Raw genomic sequence first — 22995 nt, forward strand, 5'->3', positions numbered from 1 at the left:
ATGTTTCCAAATAAAAATAGCCCACTTCGTGCACTGCGGTGTGAAATGGCAATGGGAAATCTTTCACACTATTCTTTCCTGAATCGAGTTGGAGTTAAAGTTTAACTCACCTCACAGACACTGCTCTAGAGCAGTACCAATACTACCCATTATCATTATCATATGTACATAATTTATTTTTTAAACAGCAATCAAAGCTTAAGGATCCTATAAGTAGTATGGTAATACTACTTCTTAAATATGTGGCTTTTTAGAAAGCAACTACCTATATTTGAAAATTGCTCTATCTACATGGTATATTTTGCATTATATATTTTTTAATATTGATGATATATTTTTAATTTAATGAAACATAATAGATAAAAATAATTAGATTAAAAAATTGTTTTTAGTCATACAAAATCAGTAAGAAATAAAAACTGAAACGATTTCTCGGATATAAAAACCATAGTAAAATATAGAAGTTTGAACTTGATGACAACACTAAGCTAAAACTGTGTGTGTTCAATTTTAAATCAAAATGGATTGTTATACCTAACATATTATGACCTGCATGAAAGTGATCAATACTATATACCTGCGGTCGGGAAACTTTTTTTTAATCATTACACCAAAAAATTTTTGTCTAACTTTGATATTACCCCCAAAGAGAGATTTAATCCCATACGGAGAACTATGTAGCAAATACAGTAAATATCAATTAAAAATACATACTTTTTACCCCCAAAAAATTCGTTTTTACCCCATTTGGGTAACAGTTTTTATTGCTAATTATTACTATAATTACATCTTATCAAAATATTTTTTTTAGATTTTTATATTGATAAAGCAAATTGTACTCAATGAATTTTGCAACAAAAATAGTATATTTATAGTAAGACCTTTAGGTGCAAGAAAACTTTAGGTGCAATACCCTTTGCAAATCTCGCGCGCAGCACGATGGCGAAACGTACAACGCTATTCTATATTACATCAAATAACTGTGGTTAGATTTAACATTATTGATGGAAATTAAAAATAATATTGGATGAAAAATGGTTCAGCGCCAATATTTTCGGCAATTAGTGTCAATAACACAATGAATACAGATAAAAAGCAGAAGTAATAATTCATAGTTTTTGGCACCATAGTACCATGACTTTGAGAAAAGTTACAATTTGACCCTTTGTTAATGATGCAGTGCAATCTAAAAATTGAATTTGATGATTAAAACTGGGATCAATCAACATAATTCATAAACATAATTAGTATGTATACATTCAATTTAGATAAATTTTGACTAATTAGATAATTAGACCAAGTATCACCAGATTCCTTATTAGATACAAAACTGGGTGTATCTACTAATTTATAATCAATTTAATTTTCTTATATATATTGTCTCTGCTCAATGTTTTTGAATAAAAAGATTGAAGAATAAAGTTAAAAAAAATTAAAATCAGATAATTTAAAAATTAAACTTTTCATTGCTACTTTAGTTGCAATAAAGGTCTAAGACTTGAAGACTTACATTACTCTGTGTTCATAGTCCAATGCTCACATGTAACTGTACAGTAACCCAGCGATTTTCAAACATGGATACGCGCACCTTTGCAGGAAGGAAGCTATGGCAACATCCGACAAAAACAGTACATGCATTCATAAAACGTATTAACAATTGTCAGCGAAATACACTGTCATGCATTTCATTGTGAATACTTCGAACATAGCAATTAAATTACTTCACTCAACTTATATGAAAATATTGCAATTCCAAAAAATCTCCGCATTCCAGACAGTTGATGGCGTAATTTTGAACACAAATAATTTAAAAAAAAAATAAGATTTTTCACCAGAGATTGAAAACCACTGTCATAATTATCGGTAACGCACTAATCGAAATATTGGGATATGCAATACAATAAAAATTATGTAGTTAGTTTACGTAACATAGTTTAAATACCACGTTGTGATATTTCTCACAAAGATCATTTTCATTTTCTACAGGGAACGGAAAATCGAAATAAGTTGAATATAATAAGAATACGTTGATTATAATATATATATATATATATATATATATATATATATATATATATACGAGTATATATATATATACATAATATACAAATATATACAAAGAATGCACATGGTCATGAATTGTTAGATATAACTATAATTGAATTTATATATATATATATATATATATATATATACAAATATATTTATTACATATAAATAAATTCTACATTTAATGTGTCCATATTATGTGTAATATATACAAAAAGCCAAAAAAAACGTATAAACCAACTGACAAATAGATACATACATACATAATTTTTTATAAATATTTCAATATATTACTATACATATGCATATGAAGATAATTTATATAATGGCCAGTACTACTCTAGGGCAGACCCTTGAGCCGAGTTAAACTCCAACGCGATTCAGGGAAGAATAGTGTGAGGGATTTTGCATTGCCATTTCATTCTGCACATCCCGAAACGGGCTATTTTCGATTGAAAATATATGTTTTGATCTATATTTTGCAGTGAAGGACATCGCTGCTGCACGATGTCAGATCGTCTAGAGCGGGGTTATATATATATATATATTTATATATATATATATATATATATATATATTAGGGTGGTCCTTAATATAGACATTTTCGAATTTCCTTGCTCCCAAGGGCTCAAATTGTTCCAAATTGATAAAAAACAATTCTATGAAAGTTTCAGCTCCTAATATTAGCTTTTAGATACCCCGCAATTCGATCAAACTTCGTATGGAAATAGCATGGAAAAAATTTTGAAAATTAAAAAAAAAAACATTTTTTAGGTATAACTTAGCGACAAATGAACTAAAAGTGAGAATTCGTGTCATTTTTTATTGAAAATTCGACGCTCTGCAAAATTTTTGAAAATTTTCTTATGCTATTTCCATACAAAACTTTGATTGAATTGCGCTTTATCTAAAAGACAATATTGAGAGCTAAAACTTTAAGAGAATTGTTTTTTATCAATTTGGAACCATTTGAGCCCTTGGGAGCAAGGAAATTCGAAAATGTCTATATTAAGGACCACCCTGATATATATATATATATATATATATTTATATATATATATATATACATGTGTGTGTGTGTGTTTGTATGTTTGAAAATTACTTGAAGCAATAATGAGATATTAACTATATTTATACATTATAGACATCCATAACATTATAATTCATGCATAAAATAAGCATCATAATTCTTAATGCATTTCAATAATTTGTTCGTCGTATATGTGTATCCAAAATATGCTTACAGTAATAGTAAAATTGTAAATGAATTTTGCAAGTTTATATAATAACTCAATTGGAAAAATTAGAAATATTTCATGCACACAATTCAAATACTATTGCAAAAAAGGGTAATAAATTAATAAATTTAGCTTTTTAGAAAGTAAAAATTATCAACCCTTTTTTGCAATAGCATTTGAATTGTGTGCATAAAATATTTCTAATTTTTCCATTTATATTTATTCATTTCATTCATATTTATTTATATTTATATAAAATCACTATAAAATGAACGTATGCAAAACTATTTTCGGTTTTTAAATAAATTTAAAATAATTTAGGGATATTTAATTAATATTTATTATTGTAATCTAATGTAATAATATCATTGTTTTTATTCTACCTTTATAAATAGAAACAAATTAATTAACGATAATAGCATCTCAGTATATCTAGTATTGATACCGTTATATTTCAAAATTGAATAAATAAAAGTAACAATATATGATAAATTAGATATAATATTATGCAAGTTAAAATTTAGTATAAAAACGTGTATAAAATGTAATATTAAATAAATTAAACTATTTAGGGCATATTATTGTGAAGATGCATTAAAGCAGCACAGAGAAAAGCTCATCATCATATATATTGTCAACAATTAATTAGCACTTGGTCGAAAATATAATAACCACAAAGATCTTAAATACCGTTTGTTTCCAGTTTCAGTCACGGTCGTGGTTCTCACAGGCACTATCGTATATGTTGTTATATATTATATATTTCTACACACACATGCCGAATGCGAATTCACCGGCTCTGACCGTTCCAGCATTATCGCCGAGAGAACGAACGGCCTAACGCGCGCCGCGGTCACTAATCCACAACTGACGAACCGACTCAACCGAACTAGACGTCTTCCGAGTTAAGAGTTCTATTCTGCTAGCAAAGCAAATAGTCTAAGGGCCAGTGAACTATTTGACTAACCTGTTTTCACAAAGCCAGAAATTTTTTTAATGATATTTTATTATCGGTCCATTAAGAAAGTACCATTCTGGCAGTCATTCCGCGGTTGCGTCATCATCCCTTCAATTTGTGAAAATGTAAAAAAAAATTTTTTTATAACTTGCTCGCACAAGGCTCACATTTTGAGGGTGTCTTCTTTTAACTGTTCAGAAAGCATATGTAAAAAGCCAGCCCATTCTGACGGTTGCAAGGGTCTACCAGACGAGTACATAATAGTCACAACGCGCAAGGGTGCGGGCGCATTGTCATACATAATTGACTAATACCCTTGTATTTGAATAATTTATACGCCATTTTGAATGTCATTTTGAAAACATCCGTTATACCAAACTTCAACTTTGTATCTCATCTTATGGCCGAGATATCATTGAAAATATGCCAAAGTGGCCCCTTTTTCAAACTCAATTTTTGGTGTAACCATAAAAGATATCGAAAAAAAATTACGTGATTCTACTTATATTGGCTTAAACCACATAATGTATAGTAATATATGCTAAATAATCCTTTATTATTAGCTAAAAAGGATAAAAATAATTTTTCAATTAATGTTTTCGGATAGTGCATTTTGTTTAATTAATGTATTATTAGCGTTATTTAAAAGCTTATTGTTTTCTCTTTCAGTACTGCAAATATGGTTTAAATCAAATTTGTGAAACACATTGAAAAATTGAAGAAACTAGAACCAGTACACCCGCGCATAACGCATCGCACATCCGACCGAACGAATTCTATGCGGGCTACTATTAGCGTTACGCGCGGGTGTACTGGTTCTGGTTTCCTCAATTTTTCAATGTGTTCCACAAATTTGATTTAATCGTCTGGCAGACCCCTGCAACCGTCAGAATGGGTTGGCTTTTTACATATGCTTTCTGAACAGTTAAAAGAAGACACCCTCAAAATTTGAGCCTTGTGCGAGCAAGTTATAAAATTTTTTTTTTCACATTTTCACAAATTGAAGGGATGATGACGCAACCGCGGAATGACTGCCAGAATGGTACTTTCTTAATGGGCCGATAATAAAATATCATTAAAAAAATTTCTGGCTTTGTGAAAACAGGTTAATCAAATAGTTCACTGGCTCTTCTACTAAAAGCAAAGCAAAACAGTTGAATCGTTGCACCGGCACCGCACCATCGGCGGAGAGTGAATGACTTCTAACTCTTCTAGCGCCCAGAGAGCAGCGCCATCGTAGTTTCCGACAGGAACTCTTCATTCACGGCAGCGGCTGCTTTATCGACTCGGTACAATTACCAGCTAGAGCACCTGGACAAGAGTCGGGCTAACGATATATTCTGGTTTCGACCAACACTAGCTTTTGATAAACTCTCCTGAATGTGATGCTAAGGGGACGTCCAATAATCACGTGAGCGATTTCTGCGGATTTTTGGACCACCAAACATCATATGTATTTTTAGTATCTCGAAAAAATCGTAGCATTTTTTTTTAAATAATTTTGGAGTGTGGTGAAAACTAGTGGGGCGCATGCCATCGTGCCTTAAGGCAAATTGCTGGAACTGTCCGTACCAAAAATTATATATTATATTTTTTTAAAAACGATGCACATTTTTGAAAAAAAATTACTTCAAAAACATTAAATTTTTGAAAAACTATAATATTTTTTTATTTTGGCATATTTTGGAAATTCTGAATTTTTTTTTCAAATGAATCGTACTGCTTTAACTGCATAGAGACGAAATGTCAAAGGGCGTAAGCGCCGCGTCGCCGTCTAACGGATAAACATTGGTACGGAACCCATAGGAATGCAAACAAAATTTATACTTATTGTTAAAATCTCCATAAAATATCTGATAATTTGATGTGCATATGTCTAATGATCATTTTTGACCGCCCTTTTTTTTACTTTTTTCATTAGATCTCCGATTTTTTCTAATTGTAAGGTATGCCAAAATACTCAGAAACCTTTGAAACCTTTGAAATAAAAATTTTCATTTTCGATTTTTTTGCGATTACTATAACTTGCCCTTCGGGAAGTTAATAAAACACGTGTTATCTTTGTATATCCTCCTCTCCCCCACATGATATTTTGTGATTTTTTGTCCAATACTTCCCCCCCCCCACCTTAAAGGCATTCGTGATTAATGAACGTCCCCTAAGCTTGACGTTCACCAACACCAGAAGAATTTTCGACTTTTGCTCATTCCGTAATAATATTTCCTTTCTCAGGACACACTGCTTAGGTCTTTGTATTTGCACAATTGGAATAAACTCAACAGATTAAGGGCATTACATTAATCGCGTGATCTTTTTTTATTTTTAAGCTTTTTTAAACTCCCCTCTCTCTTCATAATACGTGGTACTATACTCCACCCCACTAAACATTAGCATCTACAAAAAATCGTTAATTTTCTAGAAAAAAATTATATTGGTTTTGAAAAAAATGGATTTTTTTAATACGGATAAAAATAAATGCACGTGATATCTTGATAAAACCTCCTTCTCCTTGGTCATTTTTTCTCGTCCCTTATATATTATATATACAGGATAAGGCGGAGCACAAGGGTCCAACTTGACTTTGAGCAATTATATCACAACAAATAACACATATTAAACAAGCTATATTATTTCACCTAGAAATATACCCATAAAATATATATTTAATTAGTACATTTTGTACAATGGATAGCGACGTAGGTATCAAGATGATAGTTATACATTTTTTTCCTCCTGCTTTCAAATAATGTTGTTAAAAAATTGTTAACTTCACTTGTTTTTGAGATATAGGCAGTGGACCTTTACCCGCAGACCTTTGAACCCCGCTCTACCCTATATAACTTCCCATCAATATATTTTATTTTATTTTCACACAACACCAATATTTACTTTTGACAATAATTGACTAATTGTTTAATTAAGCTAAAGAAATTCTTTCATTCGTGTTAAATACCGAACAAGACAGGTGGAGTTATTGGGTACATATTACTAGGAAAAAAATGTATCAAAGCCTGTTACTTCTTGAATAAAGTTCATTATAACAATACTATTGTTATTTAGCTTTTTGGGAATAAATTTATAAATGTGAATAATATATTTTGAGAAACAAAACGTATTGTTGTATTAATACCTCTGGTTCTTTTCAAAAAAGTACAAAATCAATTAATATAATATAAATTATTACTATATACAAAACTAATGCATAAATTAATATTCTTCGTGATCGGGTTTCGGAATCATAGGAGTAGATGGTGCACTTATTTCAAAGCTACTTCTAGATGATCTGGAATGAGAAAAGCATGTTACAGAACAATATTATTTTATAAAATATTATTTAATTTAATTTAATTTACTTTTTTAAATTCACATGGCATTATCACAACAAAAACAGATTCACCATATGAATTTTATATATTCCTTATATTAGATGTACTATTTTATATTTTTTTGAATATCAGTAAATGTAATTTGCTGACATTTGAATTCTTTAACTATTTATTTTATAAATAATGATGATCAATTGTGCAACTTTGCATTTGCATAATTTATTTATATTTCGATTTTTAATTCAGTCATTTCAAATTAAGATATCAACTAAGAGATTTTTTGATATTATACAAATTCTATTTAGTGCAAAGTTATAATTTTCAGTCAAGTTTTTCAAAATGATTAAGTAAATCTTTAATTAAAAAACTCATAATTTTGCAAAATAGGACATACGTTTTTTTATTTAATTTTTTCATCTTTTTTTTTATTTTTTTTATTTTTTACAATTTTTTCCATTTATTATTTGTTTTTTTATTTTTTTTAATTTTATTTTTTTTTATTTTTTTTCTTATTTTTTTTATTTTTTATTTATTTTTTATTTATTTTTTATTTATTTATTTTTTATTTATTTATTTTTTATTTATTTATTTTTTATTTATTTATTTTATTTTTTTATTTTTTATTTTATTTTTTTTTTTTTTGTTTTGTTTTTTCTTTCTTTTATTTTTTTCTTTTTTATTTTTTATTTTTTATTATTTTTTAAAATTTTTTTTTACGTTTCTAGAAACATTTACGCCACATTAAAGTTAAAGTTACATCAAACATTTTTACCTAAATGATGATCTGGATGTTCTACATTTTGCACAAGGTTTTTCCTTCTTAAATTCATCCAGATCGACACGGGTAATTGGCGAATTGTATAAGGGGTTCTGCATGGTGTTTGAAAGTAGTAGTTTATTCTTTTCTTCTTCGACGGCAAAAAGTTTTGCTTCTATTGCATCCCTAAAAGTGTTCATATAATTATAGTTATTATTATTTATTAATAAAATAAACATGTTTGATCACATTTCACAAAGATGACACTGTATTGGAATAACTATTTATTTAATTTATTTCTTTTAATATAGCTTCTTCAAATCGAATTTACATTTTTATTTAGTATTTTATATTGTTTACGCTTTTGCCAGGGTGAAAGAGCATGCCTTTATCTGTGTATGAAAGAAAATTTTGTTCGAAAAATTTATAAAGCTTGTTAGATTATTACAGAAAAATATTAACGTTTACATACAGATACAGACGATTAACGTTCTTTTTTTGTTATACTATTGTTTATTTTGAACAGTTTCTGAAGACCTGATATTCCATAACCTCCCCCCTTGAAATATAAAAAAAAATATTTAAATTAAATAAAAATAATGCTTATGATATTTATGATGTTTTTGATTTTTCATCCTAGAGCAAGTAGTCCAGTCATTTGGTGCAAAAAAAGGCTGTTGCCGGTACAGTACTCGGGGAATTCTGAAAATTGGTAATCTTATAGATTTCGAGGTGCTGTACGAATTAAACTAGATAAAATTTCCTACAATTCTTTAGAAAACAGTTTTTTAGTAAAATTCATAGTTTGAGAGTACGGGCGCCTCAAAGTCTTTGCTGCTCTTGCGTGTATTATCGAATCTCGAATAAGATCAGGAAATAAAATAATTCAAATATTTTTGTCTTTTGCTGAGTTTTTAACATAGCTTCAATAGCAAAGTAGCTATAAACAAAATTAAACTAGAGAAAGCTTTCTATAATTTATTCAATATCTTTTATTTTGTTAAACCATTTATTTTATTTCTAGATCTTATTCGCTTAATTTAACATTGAAAATATTTATTTATTAGAGAGAATGTAGTCAAGTTCAAAGTGCTGTCATATATGGAGAGATTTGATAATACGGCAAGAGCAGCAAAGACTTTGAGGTGGCCGTATTCTCAAACCATCAATTTTACAAAAAACGGTTTTCTAAAGAATTGTAGGAAATTTTATCTTGTTTAATTCATACGTAGATACTTTCATCGTAGAATGAGCCAGAAAGGAGATATTTTAAAAAAGATGTTTTTGACGCCATTTTTCCAATATGGCGGCAACTTGCCGTTCAAATTTGAGGTGGCAAAGATGATTTTCGTGAAGAGCACCTCGAAATCTATAAGATTACCAATTTTCAGAATTCCGGAGTACTGTACCGGCAAAACGACCAAATGACTGGACTAAAGTGTCGTATACGAGTATAAAAGATTTTTTTTGACCCTGAACTCTGAACGGATATTATTTTAAAACATCAAAGCCTTGGATTCAAATGCGTTCAGAGATTTACCCTCAGATCATTTCTACTCATTCTGTCAATAAGCATTTTATACTCACTTCCTCTTAATATTATACCAAACCAGAAGCATTACTAGGAACCCAGCCAGAAATGTTCCCAGCATGATGTAACCAGAAAGAGCGATTGCACTAATTGTATCTCGGCAAACGGATGTTAATAATACTTGAAATTTGATTTTATCGTCGTCTACTGTCTTATAGATATACTGATGGTGACATGCTTTGCCTCTGTATTCCGTTTGAAATGAGCATATTTGTCCTGGTTCAACATCTGAAAAAATATGAATCGTTTCATTGCATTACATGATATTTGATAGTAGACGGTGTGAAAAATGCTTGTACATAAAATTTCGTAAATTTAAAATAATAGATAACTTCAAAAAATATCAAACATTAAAAAAATTGCATTTTTACAAAAATTTCGTAATATTTTGACATTTTCAAAAATGTTACCTCCAAGTGTGTCGACAATTTTGGCTTCAGTCTCATTGCTCAATCCTTTTCCGCAAAACTTATCACAGTTATCGTCGTCTCGGCGTCGTTTTCTGGTCGACTCCACGTAACATTGGGCGCAGGATGTGAATACATTGCAAAAAGAATTTGTCAAACCACAAATCTCGCAAAATTCACCACGGCACACGTTTCCTTCCGCATTTGCATGGCATTTGCACTTACCTAAAATTATATATAAAAGATTCAATATGATCACATATTGATACTATTAAACTTTACTCGTGATTAATTTATTTAACTCTTACATTAAAAATTTTAACTGTGACGGGCGAATGGATAAATACACAAACAAAAGTTTATCACGCAGACCATATTATTAAAAAAAAATTTAAAAACAATTTACAAACATTGAGAATATTTGTCTTTTTCTTAAATATAATTACTAACTTATTGAAGTGTACTATATTATAATAGGATGATCTGTAAATGTTTCCATAAAAAGTGAACGAAATATACTGTGTTTTCATAATTTCTTTTAGATATGGTAATATATGTATCTGACCTAAAAATACTAATTGAACGGAATTTTTTCTGTCCTCGCATTCTTGCTTACAACTTTGGGATAAATAATTGTTTCACGCCAAGAATTAAAATATTTATTATTTCATAATCAGCATTGCTGTTTCGTCTAATTCTATGGTAAATTAAAATAATCATATTAATTTAAAATTATATCATAAAGCAAACTTTATGTTCGATATAGAATAGAAAATCTATGAGCAGTAAATAATAATCAGCTGTCTATTTAAAACTCATAATGATAAAAATTGGGAAATCTCTGGATCATGACTTTCAAAACAATTTTGATTTTGACAAAAAAATGTAAGTGTGTTTAAATATAATTTTTGACCAGGTATTGGTCGGTAATGGTTTTATGGATTTGAATACTTTAAATATTAACAGTATGAGTAGGAAAGACTGGGTGCGGTTGTGCCACTTTTTCTTGATCAGTAATAATTTTTATGCATATGAATATAATAATAAAACATAATTTTTAAACAAAGTTATCAATAAATCTTTTTTTCTTATATTAAATTTTCGATTTCCTTTCTCTTTTGTCTTTTGTCTTAGGCCCGGTGTAATTCCTGTAACATATTTTCTGACAAGTTTTTATGGTAAGGTGAGCAGGTACGAATAAAACTATTTTATTGAAACATTTAACGTAAACATAAAACATATATGTATGTATTAGGATAAATTCATGTAATTATGTTATCTTAAATTTATAAAAATTAAATAAAATAATACCAATAAAATGCTACAGTCAAATTTTACTTTTATCGTAAGGTGAACGTATACCTTAGGATAAAAGCTTGACCGAAAATATGTCACAAGAATTACTGACGTCGTGTGCACCGGGCTTTAGTTTTTTTTTTAACTTGTTTTATTTAGCAATCAGAAATACATAAAGATTCCTATGAGCTAAAATGACAATATTTAAGAGCGATGCCTAAGAAGAGCTCGAATAAGATCTAATGATAATATTATATTAGACCTAATCTAAGACTAAGTCTGAAGGCCATTGTCGTTTCAATCTCCTTATGCCGGTCTTTTGTTAAGTTAGATTTTTCTTTTCATGTTCAATCTTCACTCGAAAAGGACAAGAACCACAGCCATATGTCATAACCGTACCCAACGCACAACAACGTTGTTACAATAGTTCTATTTAGTGAACGATCCATAAGCTAAACTTTTTTTTATAAATTGGTAAATCGTAATCACTTACCGCATTTGCATTCCCCATTTCCAGAGCACACATTTTCCGAGTCGCGTGCCCTGCACCTATCGGTATCAGTCGAGCAGCCGCAGTCGTCGCCGCTCCAATTTGGCAAACACTTGCAAGTGCCGCAGTCGCAAGTGCCGCGCGTCGGACCGCCGCATGGTTCGGAATTTGGCCTTCTAATGATAAAGTTTCAGGAAATATAAATTTATTAAAAATTGAGTAATATTTTTTAAATATAAATTCATGTCCTTAAAATATAAAGTAGACCCAAATGAGACTATTCAAATATTTAATGCACACATAATTAAACCATACGGTAGATGTTACAACTAGCCCCAAACACGAATTAAGTTGTAACACCGGACTTTCTCTAAAAAATTATTAATTGTGAAATAATGAACAATGGAATTATTATAGAGGATTAGTTATAGCATCTATTCATCTTTATTTCATATAAATGAAATCAGTGGATCTCATGATATATTAATTTTAAAGAAAAACTGTTACAACAAGCCCTAGCTCTCTTACTTAAAAAATATTAAGAATCATGTGCCTCTGGCAATAAATTATCCATTTCGGCATAATAAGGTAAAATTAAATCAAATTTTATGTCACTTACGCGTTATACTTTCAATACTTTCTAAAAAAAACTTTAGACGTTTATTAGACAATAAAAATTCAGTCTTCATTTCGTTAATACAAGCAAAATGTTTTTTGAATCAATCAAATTGGTCGCTCCGTTCTCTCAAAAACTAAATTGACATTATTTGCATTTTTTGCAAGTTACCTTAGAAACGTCTAGACCTGCTTTTTCCAAAAGCTAATCAACACATCTTCCCATCAATAAAAATCAAATCTTTTTAAATCATTCAAATCGGGTAAATCGTGCTCTCGAAACGCACATACATACATACTACAAACATACATACACACACATACATCAATTTTTTATATCTAATTTTTATATGTATATCTAATTTTTTCTAATGTATTTCTAATGTAAAATGTACAGAAACCTTTGAAATGTAGAGATATGCAAACATTTTCATTTTTTTGCGATTACTATAACTTACCCTACGGGAAGTTAATAACTTGTAAGGAAAATGAAACTCTTCAAGCATAATATACATTAATTTGTTATTGTGATTTGTTAGCGCATAAATTAATTTGTATTGAGTTATTAATACTCATAATTGCATCACTCATAATTTATTTTACTTTATCTTTATTATTTTCAAAATTAAAATCATCCATTCAATAGATTAAAATTAGATTTGCGGATTAACCCACCTCTGGCATTCTGCACATTCGCAGTAACGTCCAATGAATCCTGGAATGCACTTACATTCGCCACACTCACAATCGCCTTTACCAGAACATAATTTTGGCCCAACTATGAGTGTTTTCTCATCTATATAAAATCCAAACAAAATAAAATTAATTTAATTCATAGAATCAAATATCAAAGCAGAAACATGCGTAATTATATAATTTTAGATTAACTTAATTTAATTCCAACTAAGTGAAAAATCAGCATAGGCATTAAACTATGTTTCTCCAAAAAATTTGAGTACATACAAGATCATCTAAATGAGAAAGCATTGCAGATTGTCGGAGATAAAAATAGATCACTGTACAAATGAGATAAAAAACTAAAAGAAGATTAAATAGTGTTTATCATTCAAAAAATAATTAACTTTCAACGCTAATAATTAATTTCTCAATCCATTAAATCAAAAATATTGCTCTGATTAATAAAATTGTATAATTCACTACAAACTACAAACTCGACAACATATTGTCCGAGGCGGATATCGAACCTGGAACTATTGATTCCAAGGCTATGGCCAAGGAATATTTATAAACCTGAACTGCGTTTGTTACTATGTATATACAAGAATTACGAGAAAAATTAAATGCTCGAAATAAATTCGAATTTGCAAAAAAAAACAGCAGACGATACATCATTCCTGCTAAGCATATCCCATTATCACATAACTAATATAATAATTTACCATCTGCAGATACAGTGTGTTTGTCCAGGCTGTAATAATCCACAATTGCCCAATCTGAATCTTCTACATCTTCTTTCGAAGGTATTTTAGTTGGCGGTAAACATTGGTCATTTAGCTTAATCGTGCTTTCAGCATCCTTCAGATCGCAGCTGCAAGATTTGCCTGCCCTGTGGAAATGAAATGCAAACGACATTTCAGATTTCACATGTTTATACATTAATAAACGAAACGAAGTATATCATGATAAATAACTAATTTCGATAATAATTGTACATAAATAAAATCTTCAAATTTAAAATACAATTTTGAGACTACATGGTCAAATCCTTATACGATAAGCTTGTATGTTAATATTTCGCAAACTAATGATTTTCTATTTATAGTTTAGTTCAGATATGAACATAATTAGTTTGTCGTTCTTAGAAAATGATATTGAAAATATTAGTAAAAAATAGTTATTTCAGTCGATGTCATTTAGGTATGTGCAAAATAAATGATCACCTATATTATTAAAATAAAATTAGACAATTTTTCTAATTTGTAAAAATAGCAAGGGAAAAAGAAGTTTCTAATAAATAACTCCTTCAACGAGATCATCTATAACATTTAAGTAGAAATCCTGTAACCATTTTTTTTTCTGCAATACTATATGCAAGAAATCAATCAATCGACCAATATTATATATATTCACAAATTACTTAAAATTCTAATGCTACAAAAAATATTCAAAAGTAATATAAAAAACATTATACCATCCAGGGTTGCATTCGCATTGACCGCATGTTAAATTTCCCTGGGAATTACAGTTAGCTGAAGGTTGATTTTCTTGAACTGAATCTTCACACTGACATCCACACATAAATTCCAGAGCTATTGTAAGCTTTGTGTTTGTCAGTTGCTCTTCAATTTTTAAGATATTTTTCTGTGAATTTTGAATTATGTATACATGAATATATTTTATTATATATATATATATATATATATATATATATATATATATATAATAAAATGGACCAAACTCCCCTAGGTTCGTGAGCTGAGTTAAAATGCAACTCGATTCAGTGAGGAATTGTGTGAGCAATTTTCCAAGATTATTAAGCTGAACAATAAAGTTAAAAATAATAATCTAAATATAATAGACAATATATATATATATATATATATATATATATATATATATATATGAATTTGGAAATATGGACAAACAACACTCTTTTTTGCACTAATTTATTAAATAATAATTTTCACAAACGTTTAGAGACTAGGGTGGTCTCATCATCAGTGTGTTATAATTTAAAATTTAAAATATGGAAACCTAAATTAGCATTATGTGTTATCCGTTACAAGTCGTTCAATATACTCAGTATATTATTTAATAAATTAGTGCAAAAAAGAGTGTTGTTTGTCTATATATCCACTCAGAATACATTTGTTATATATATATATATATATATATATATATATTATATATATATATATATATATATATATACATATATATATAAATTTGAGTGTGTATATACCCACCCATTGTTTTTTTTCGCTCGGACATTTTAATAAAGTAACTTCCACTGAAAATGTGTAATTTTTTCCAACTTCTGTTCCTTGACAGCTATTTATTTCTCGCATAGGCGCACTATCGTCTCCGCAATTTGTAAAATATCTGACACTCAAGAAAGAGTTGGCATCATCAATAAATGTAGCCGAAGAGATAGCCTTTTTATAACCTATAACATAAATGAAGATAAATTATCAAGAGGCAGAACATTTTTAATTTTCAAGATCTTGTTTCACTTTTTAGTTACTATGCTAGTAGTTTTTAGTTACTAAATAACTAGTAGAAGGCAACTTAATGGTTATCTTTTGAAGTTGTGATTATATTTTCACATTCTGCAGATTAGTATCATTCAATTAACTTTTTTCGCCAGAAATGTTACTTTTACTTTATGGAAACATAAATTTGATATATATTTTCAAATGAAAATGGATATTACTACTTCTTGATGTCAGGTTGCACAACTCGAAACCTTGCTCCACAACACCCCATATTTATAATTTGTCTTTAAAATATTAATAGCTTTTGAATTAATGTACCTATAGAAAAGAATTATATAGTATTGTATTATTAATTTTTATGCTGTATTAAGTAAAGTTAATATTTGGAAGAAAAAACATAAGTTCAAATGATAAAACCTCGCTGCCCATTCGCATATAAATACATAGTTTAACAAACTAGAAAAATTAATTATTGTCATGGCGTATATTGTTTGTGAATCTACCTATAACTATCACTATCCATGCAAAAGAATATTTACCATCCTCGACCAGATCCAAAATGTTTGAACTATCATTTTTTAGAAGTGCCACAGACGTATGTTGAGGCATCAGTTTATGAGGCATCAAATAAGTATCATATATGTGTGCGGTTACAGCAAAAATGACAAAAACCTTGTCTTTAATTAGAGCCCGGTGAACGCATGCCAAGGATGGATAATCTGTGTCCACTTTGTGATATGTCCCTTTATCCAAATAACAAGATGCGCAATCGTTTTTACGTACTGCTCCACCTGAGAATAGAAATAGTTATATGAGACACATGGTTTTATTAATTTAAATGCTTTTATTGCTTCTGGCAAATTTAGTTTTATAATAATTATATAATCTTTGAAATTGATTCTGGAGATGGTACAGAAAAACTGAACTTTGTATTAAAATATATATAAGAAAAATATATAAAACTAGTTGGTATTCGTATTTTGCTTTGAGGCAAGTTACATGAACTTCCCGATATGTGTAAATAATCGACTTAATCAATAAAATATAAATTAATTTATGATTGATTAAAAGTACTCCGTGTGGATTTATTACACCTAATTGAAAACGAACGAACACTCTATCGTTATACCAAGTGAATCGTCTAATTTTAATTTTAACAAACGTCAAAAAAACTACTCATTTTTTCAAACTTTGATGAATTTTTAAAATTAAACTACTTGTCGTAAGGCCTTAATATTTCAGTAAGTTCTATAAGACCATGATATACATCGCCAAAGAAAGTTTTATAAAAATCGGCTTAAATTTTTTTTTCAACAGTTAATTACAAGAAACCGGCTCGGTAGATTTTCACCTAAAACTAATCAGTATTATTCCCAACAAATACCTTTCGAACAGTTTTTGATTTTCTAAAATCGATTCCGTAGAATGAACTTAAATGTGGACGAAAAGTTTAACACTATTTTTCAAATTACAAAGAAACGGCTCGGCAGATCGTCTCACAAAACTGACAAACTATAGTGCACATTAAGATACATCGATTTTCTGAAATCGGTTCATGCGTTTCTGAGAAAACGTCGATGAAAGGTCTAATTTTGACAAATGCCAAAAAAACGATACCAATTTTTGCAAACTTTGACGAATTTTTAAAGCTAAACGAGTTGTCGTAGGGCGATAATATTTTAGTATCTAGAAGACTATGATATCTACCGCCAAAAAAAATCATAAAAATCGTCATTTTTTTTTTTTAAACTTTATTACAAGAAAACTGCCCGGCCGATCTTTACCAAAAACTAATCAGTACGATTCCCAACCAATATCTTTCGAACAGTTTTTGAATTTTCAAAATCGATTCAGAATTGTGGACTGACATGTGGACGAAAAATTTTTCGGATTTTTCAATTTTCCGCGATTTACAAAAAACGGCTTGGCCGATCGTCGCGCAAAACTGACAAACGATAGTCCTCATCGAGAAACATCAAAGGGATTTTAAACTTTTGAAATCGGTCTAGCCGTTTTTCAGAAAACGTCGATTAACGGCAAAAAATCTGTTTACATACACGCACACACGTACACACATACATACTTTTTTCCAAATTTGGTCTCATTCGATTCATTCTGATTTTTTTATGAAAACATAAACTTCTCTTTCGGAAAGTTAAAAGCAATTTTAGGTAGCATGAACGGATTTCTTAGAAATATTATAAAATATTTCTAAACAATCCGTTTACTATACTATTTATATCTATAAAGATATAAATTACAATTTTTCTATTTCTTGAAAACTTTTATTGATTTCGTAATTTTTTGGTTAGATTCTGACAGAGGGCTCTTAGAAAGGAATCTAATTGACGTCCTTGATCTCTGTGATTATAATTTTTAAATCAACTCAGTTTTTTTGACTGAAGTTTTTTACATTCCCGCAAGATCCACTTTCACATGAAATCATTTTTATTATCTATATTTTCAAGTGAATATTGATATCAATACTGCTTAACATAACATTGCAAGCAACGCGGAATTTGAACTCAAAACCTTATACTACTTGCAAATTGCAAAATCAAGGTTTTACCACGGTGTCGCAAAGCGCAAACACCCTATCATTGAAAATATAATACAATTTCACAAATTTCCTCATTTTAGACATTTAGAAAATGATTACAATTTTACCCAGCAGTCCTTCGCCTGCAATGTGCATTAATCCATTGGAAGCATAAATGACGATTTTCGTCGAGTTTTCTCGCCAGCCGACATTGCCCTTACAGACAATCGCTTGAGTTAGTGCCGATAGACCGCCTTCGAGGTCATCAAGATTTCCTGTCACTTCAGCATCTTTCACCTAAGTCGTAAATAATTAGATATAAACAGGGAAAATTATGTACTTAACCCTATTCGCTACCAGTTTTGCCTTTAGACGACATTCATTGTGTCGAACATTGCTCTGACCTCTAAATTTATTAGTCTAATTATAAGTTAAGATTGTAAATTCTAATTTGTTACTGTAATTGTTAGTAGTTTAATTTTTAATTTTTAAATACATTTTTAATAATACGTATATCATTAAAACAAATATTGATCAAAAAATTGTATAATATGGTATGTTACAAATATTTGGACGGCTTGCAGGCCTGTAAAGCAGTGTCAGACCGTAGCAAAAGATTAACATCACCTTTTTATAATAATAAAATGATTATTTAATTTCATACTTAAATTTGGATGGTAAATAATAACAAATTTTATGACATAATTGAAGATTTTCCACGAGGTGGAAAGAGGTTTCCAAGAAGGTGTTATACTATATAATTTACATAAAACCAAATTAAAAAAAAAAACATTTTGAAAATTAAAACCAGAAAAAAATATGAATATATAATTTAAAACTTTTAATTCTAAAGTGTCAAGGTTAATTGGTGTTCGGTTTGTAAAAGAATGACCCATATATGGCCATTATAAATATATAAAAAAGAGTAAAAATGATTAATTACCTTGTCTGAAAATTCTGTAAAATTTGTCGTTAATTTCAAATGGTGCTTGAATTCATATGAAGGTGAGCATTCTTTGCCAATTTTTATGCAAGGATTTTGCAGTGGTACTTTTGCAATTGAAGTATACGGCAACACTGTCTTGTCGGCAAAACTGCCAAAAGCAATCCTGTGCATTAAAGAGTAAACTAGCTGTAAGTGGAATTCTGTCTTAAGGCAATTAGGGCATCGTGCCTTAAGGCAAATTGCTGGAACTTCCCGTACCAAAAATTATTATTTTTTTTTAAAACGATTAACATTTTTGAAAAAAAATTACTTTGAAAAAATAAGATTTTTGAGAAACTATAAATTGGACAAAAAATTAGTTTTTTTAAAAAAAAAAAATTTTTTTTTTAAATTTTTTTTTTTTTAAAATTTTTTTTTTTTGAAAAAAAATTTTTTTTTCTTTATTTTGACATATTGTGGATGATCTGAACTTTTTTTTCAAAGCAATCGTACTGCTTTAACTACATAGGGACAAAATATAAAGCGCGTAAGCGCCGCGTCGCTGTCTAACGCATAAGCATTGGTACGGAACCGATAGGAATGTTAACAAAATGTATACTTATTGTTAAAATCTCTATAAAATGTCTGATAATTTGATGTGCATATGTCTAATGATCATTTTTGACCGCCAAATGGCTCATTTTTTTACTTTTTCCTCTATATCTCCGAAACCGCTGGACCTACCTTCATGAAAGTTGTATCGATTCTTCATCTTGTCAATACAAATAAAATGTTTTTTGAATTATTAAAATCGAACGCTCCGTTCTCTTAAAAACTGAGTTACCGTTTTCGGAACTTTTTGCCCCGTATCTTCGGAACGGCTTGACCGGCCTTTGCCAAAAACTAATCAGCACGTCTCCTTATCAATACGGATCGAATGTTTTTTGAATTATTCAAATCGGTTGATCCGTGTTCCCGAAATCGTCGACGAAAATTTGTATCCGCACATACATACACACACATACATACATACATACACACACACACACACACACACACATACACACACACACACACACATACATCCATTTTTTTTAAGGTATGCCAAAATGTTCAGAAACCTCTGAAACGTAAAGATATATAAAAATTTTCATTTTCGATTTTTTTGCGATTACTATAACTTGCCCTACGGGAAGTTAATAAATAAACCTGATCATGTAAAAGTTTCGTAACGAAATATCTGTATATGGTAGCACACACAATACATATAAATATATAAATGATCAACTTTGATTTAACCAAAAATCAAAAAATATTGCATACCTTGGATGTTCAGTTAGTTGTTTCAGTGTTTTTGGAAGACTATCTTTCAAATTAGCTAATATTTCCTTGTCATCTCTCATAGAATATGATAAATCCATAAGATAATATAAATCTAGTGGATAATTTTTTGCTGGTCTATATATCATTTTAAAACTTGTCTTTTCATCTGAAACCATTTTTTAAATATGAATTTAAGCTAGTTGTGTAGAGTATTGTGCCTTAAGGCAGAAAAATGATGCTAGACTTTCTCGATTTATCAAGGTATATTAAATGATTATTTGATCTATTAGAAAATTATCTGTAAAACACAAAAAAAATTCAAAAATTTTTTCACGAGACCCCTGGTTTAACCCTTGGGACCCCCCTGAGAGGTTTTTCAAAATTTAACCCTCATTTTTGGGTCAATGCACGGGACTTCAGAATTCGTTTTAGAGGTATGGTTGTATCTTATTTTGATCCCTAGAATCCGAAAATTATATGTGCCTACGTGACCTTTAAATCTATCCGCCCTAATATATATATATATATATATATATATATATATATATATATACATATAAAACATTTTTTTTTAAATTTTCAAAATTTTTTCCATGCTCTTTCCATACGAAGTTTGATTAAATTGCGCTCTATCTAAACGTTAATATTAAGAGCTAAAACTTTCAGAGATTTGTTTTTTTATCAATTTGAAACCATTTGAGCCCCTGGGAGCAAGGACATTCAAAAATGACCATTTTAAGGACCACCCTAATATATATATATATATATATATATATATATATATATATATATATAATGAGCATTCTTTGCCAATTTTTATGTTTTCATATAATGTGTGTATTACTAGTACTTTGTGAAAAATGGGCTTACTTGGTCGTAATTTCAGTTCTAATCTTTGTGGTTTAATCTGCACTGCTTCAAAAATATTATCATGTTCCACAACATCTTTGAAATCATCATTCTTTAGAATAGTTACTGTACTCGATGCTAATCTAGAAAATTAAATATATTTACAATATGGTGTTCCAGAAAAGTATATTTAATTAATACTTTGTTTTGGTTCATACTGATTGATGTTGGAGCAATTTGCTTGTTTCAAACCTTCCAAAGTATTGCATCTTGCATATACAATTCCTACTTCATTTATAAATGGCTGTTGAATAGAAAACCATTATGTAATAATAGTCAAAATAATAATATCATAGCTATACTAGTTTTTTTTTAAGTTAAATGAAACATGTAGAAATTAAATCTACTTTTGGAAAATAAACAAACTTTCAATTTTATCTTTTGCAGTTTTCCATAGATAACTTATTCAACGTTATTCGTAAATATTTTGCATTAACATTTAACGTAATTCAAATAATTTCATGGCATGTTCCAATTTATATTATTTTTCACAATAGGTTTTACAAAAATGGCACGGTTTTCTCGTAAATTGTAAATTTCTTTAATAGTTGGTTATTAATATGCGTGTAAATTGGTACTTGTAAATCATAATAGTACTTCTTAGTAGATTTTATTCTACACTAGGTATCATCGCATTAGCATAACATTTAATTGGCAATTTCGCATTTAGCAAAACAATTAAGTGAAAACCAATTCACTTTTGACGAATTTACCTCATCTGCACACCATGCGCATTCTGGTCCAGATTCTACACATTCCGAACATTTTGAATAGTAAATGCACGAACCTGAAATAAAATAACTTGCATTTGACAAAAAATATTTTAAATAAGAATTATGCATGCATATAAAAATGTTGAAAAAAATTACGCGTACAATTTGCGTATTTATTAACACAATTCTTTAAATAATATTTTAAATGCATTGATTTTTGATTATTCATTGCTTTATATTTGTTTCATAACATAATATTAATTTCTTTCGAAATTTCAAAAATATTCTACTAAATACAAAATTCCAAAAGGGTAATGGGGCTTGAAGGTCCGCGGATAAGAAGGTCCACCACCAATATCTCAAGAATAAGTAAAGTTAGGAATTTTTTAATGTGTAACCAGCCATCATGTTAATTTTAACGATGGTGTTATCGGCAATGTTTGAAAATCCATAACAAAAGTATTTTCTTTCGTTGTTAGTTTTTTTGGTTTGTGAGCCCTGTTGTTTAGTACGAGATCTTTGCAGCGACACTAGCTCTCCTACTATTGAAAAACTGATAACGCTCTTAAAATCAGATACTGCTCTCAACCTGAAACGTATCGCTATTCCAGGAACCAAAGAACAATTATATTGCGACATATCTCAAAATCGATTACGTCCTTATGTTCCTGCTGAACATAGAC

At 29.3% G+C, this 22995-nt stretch overlaps 1 protein-coding gene across 1 annotated transcript; it reads right to left on the bottom strand.

Annotated features, from left to right (window-relative positions):
• Nucleotides 1–7385: 7385 nt before the first annotated feature.
• LOC113375279 (integrin beta-nu-like) lies at nt 7386–22717 on the bottom strand. The gene is made up of 17 exons (XM_026615221.1): nt 22711–22717; nt 22313–22386; nt 21758–21843; nt 21561–21682; nt 20691–20856; nt 19386–19551; nt 18571–18739; nt 16443–16694; nt 15655–15854; nt 14880–15049; nt 14128–14294; nt 13403–13523; nt 12116–12288; nt 10330–10551; nt 9916–10147; nt 8344–8514; nt 7386–7528 (listed from the first exon to the last, which is right to left on the bottom strand). Exons 1-17 carry the CDS (start codon nt 22715–22717, stop codon nt 7453–7455), a joined length of 2574 nt encoding a protein of 857 aa, XP_026471006.1. The 3' UTR covers nt 7386–7452.
• Nucleotides 22718–22995: the final 278 nt, after the last annotated feature.

The sequence above is a fragment of the Ctenocephalides felis genome, unplaced genomic scaffold, assembly GCF_003426905.1.
Source record: "Ctenocephalides felis isolate EL2017-DRISC unplaced genomic scaffold, ASM342690v1 CF-g0.4_SCAFFOLD_01886, whole genome shotgun sequence".
Classification (NCBI taxonomy): domain Eukaryota; kingdom Metazoa; phylum Arthropoda; class Insecta; order Siphonaptera; family Pulicidae; genus Ctenocephalides; species Ctenocephalides felis.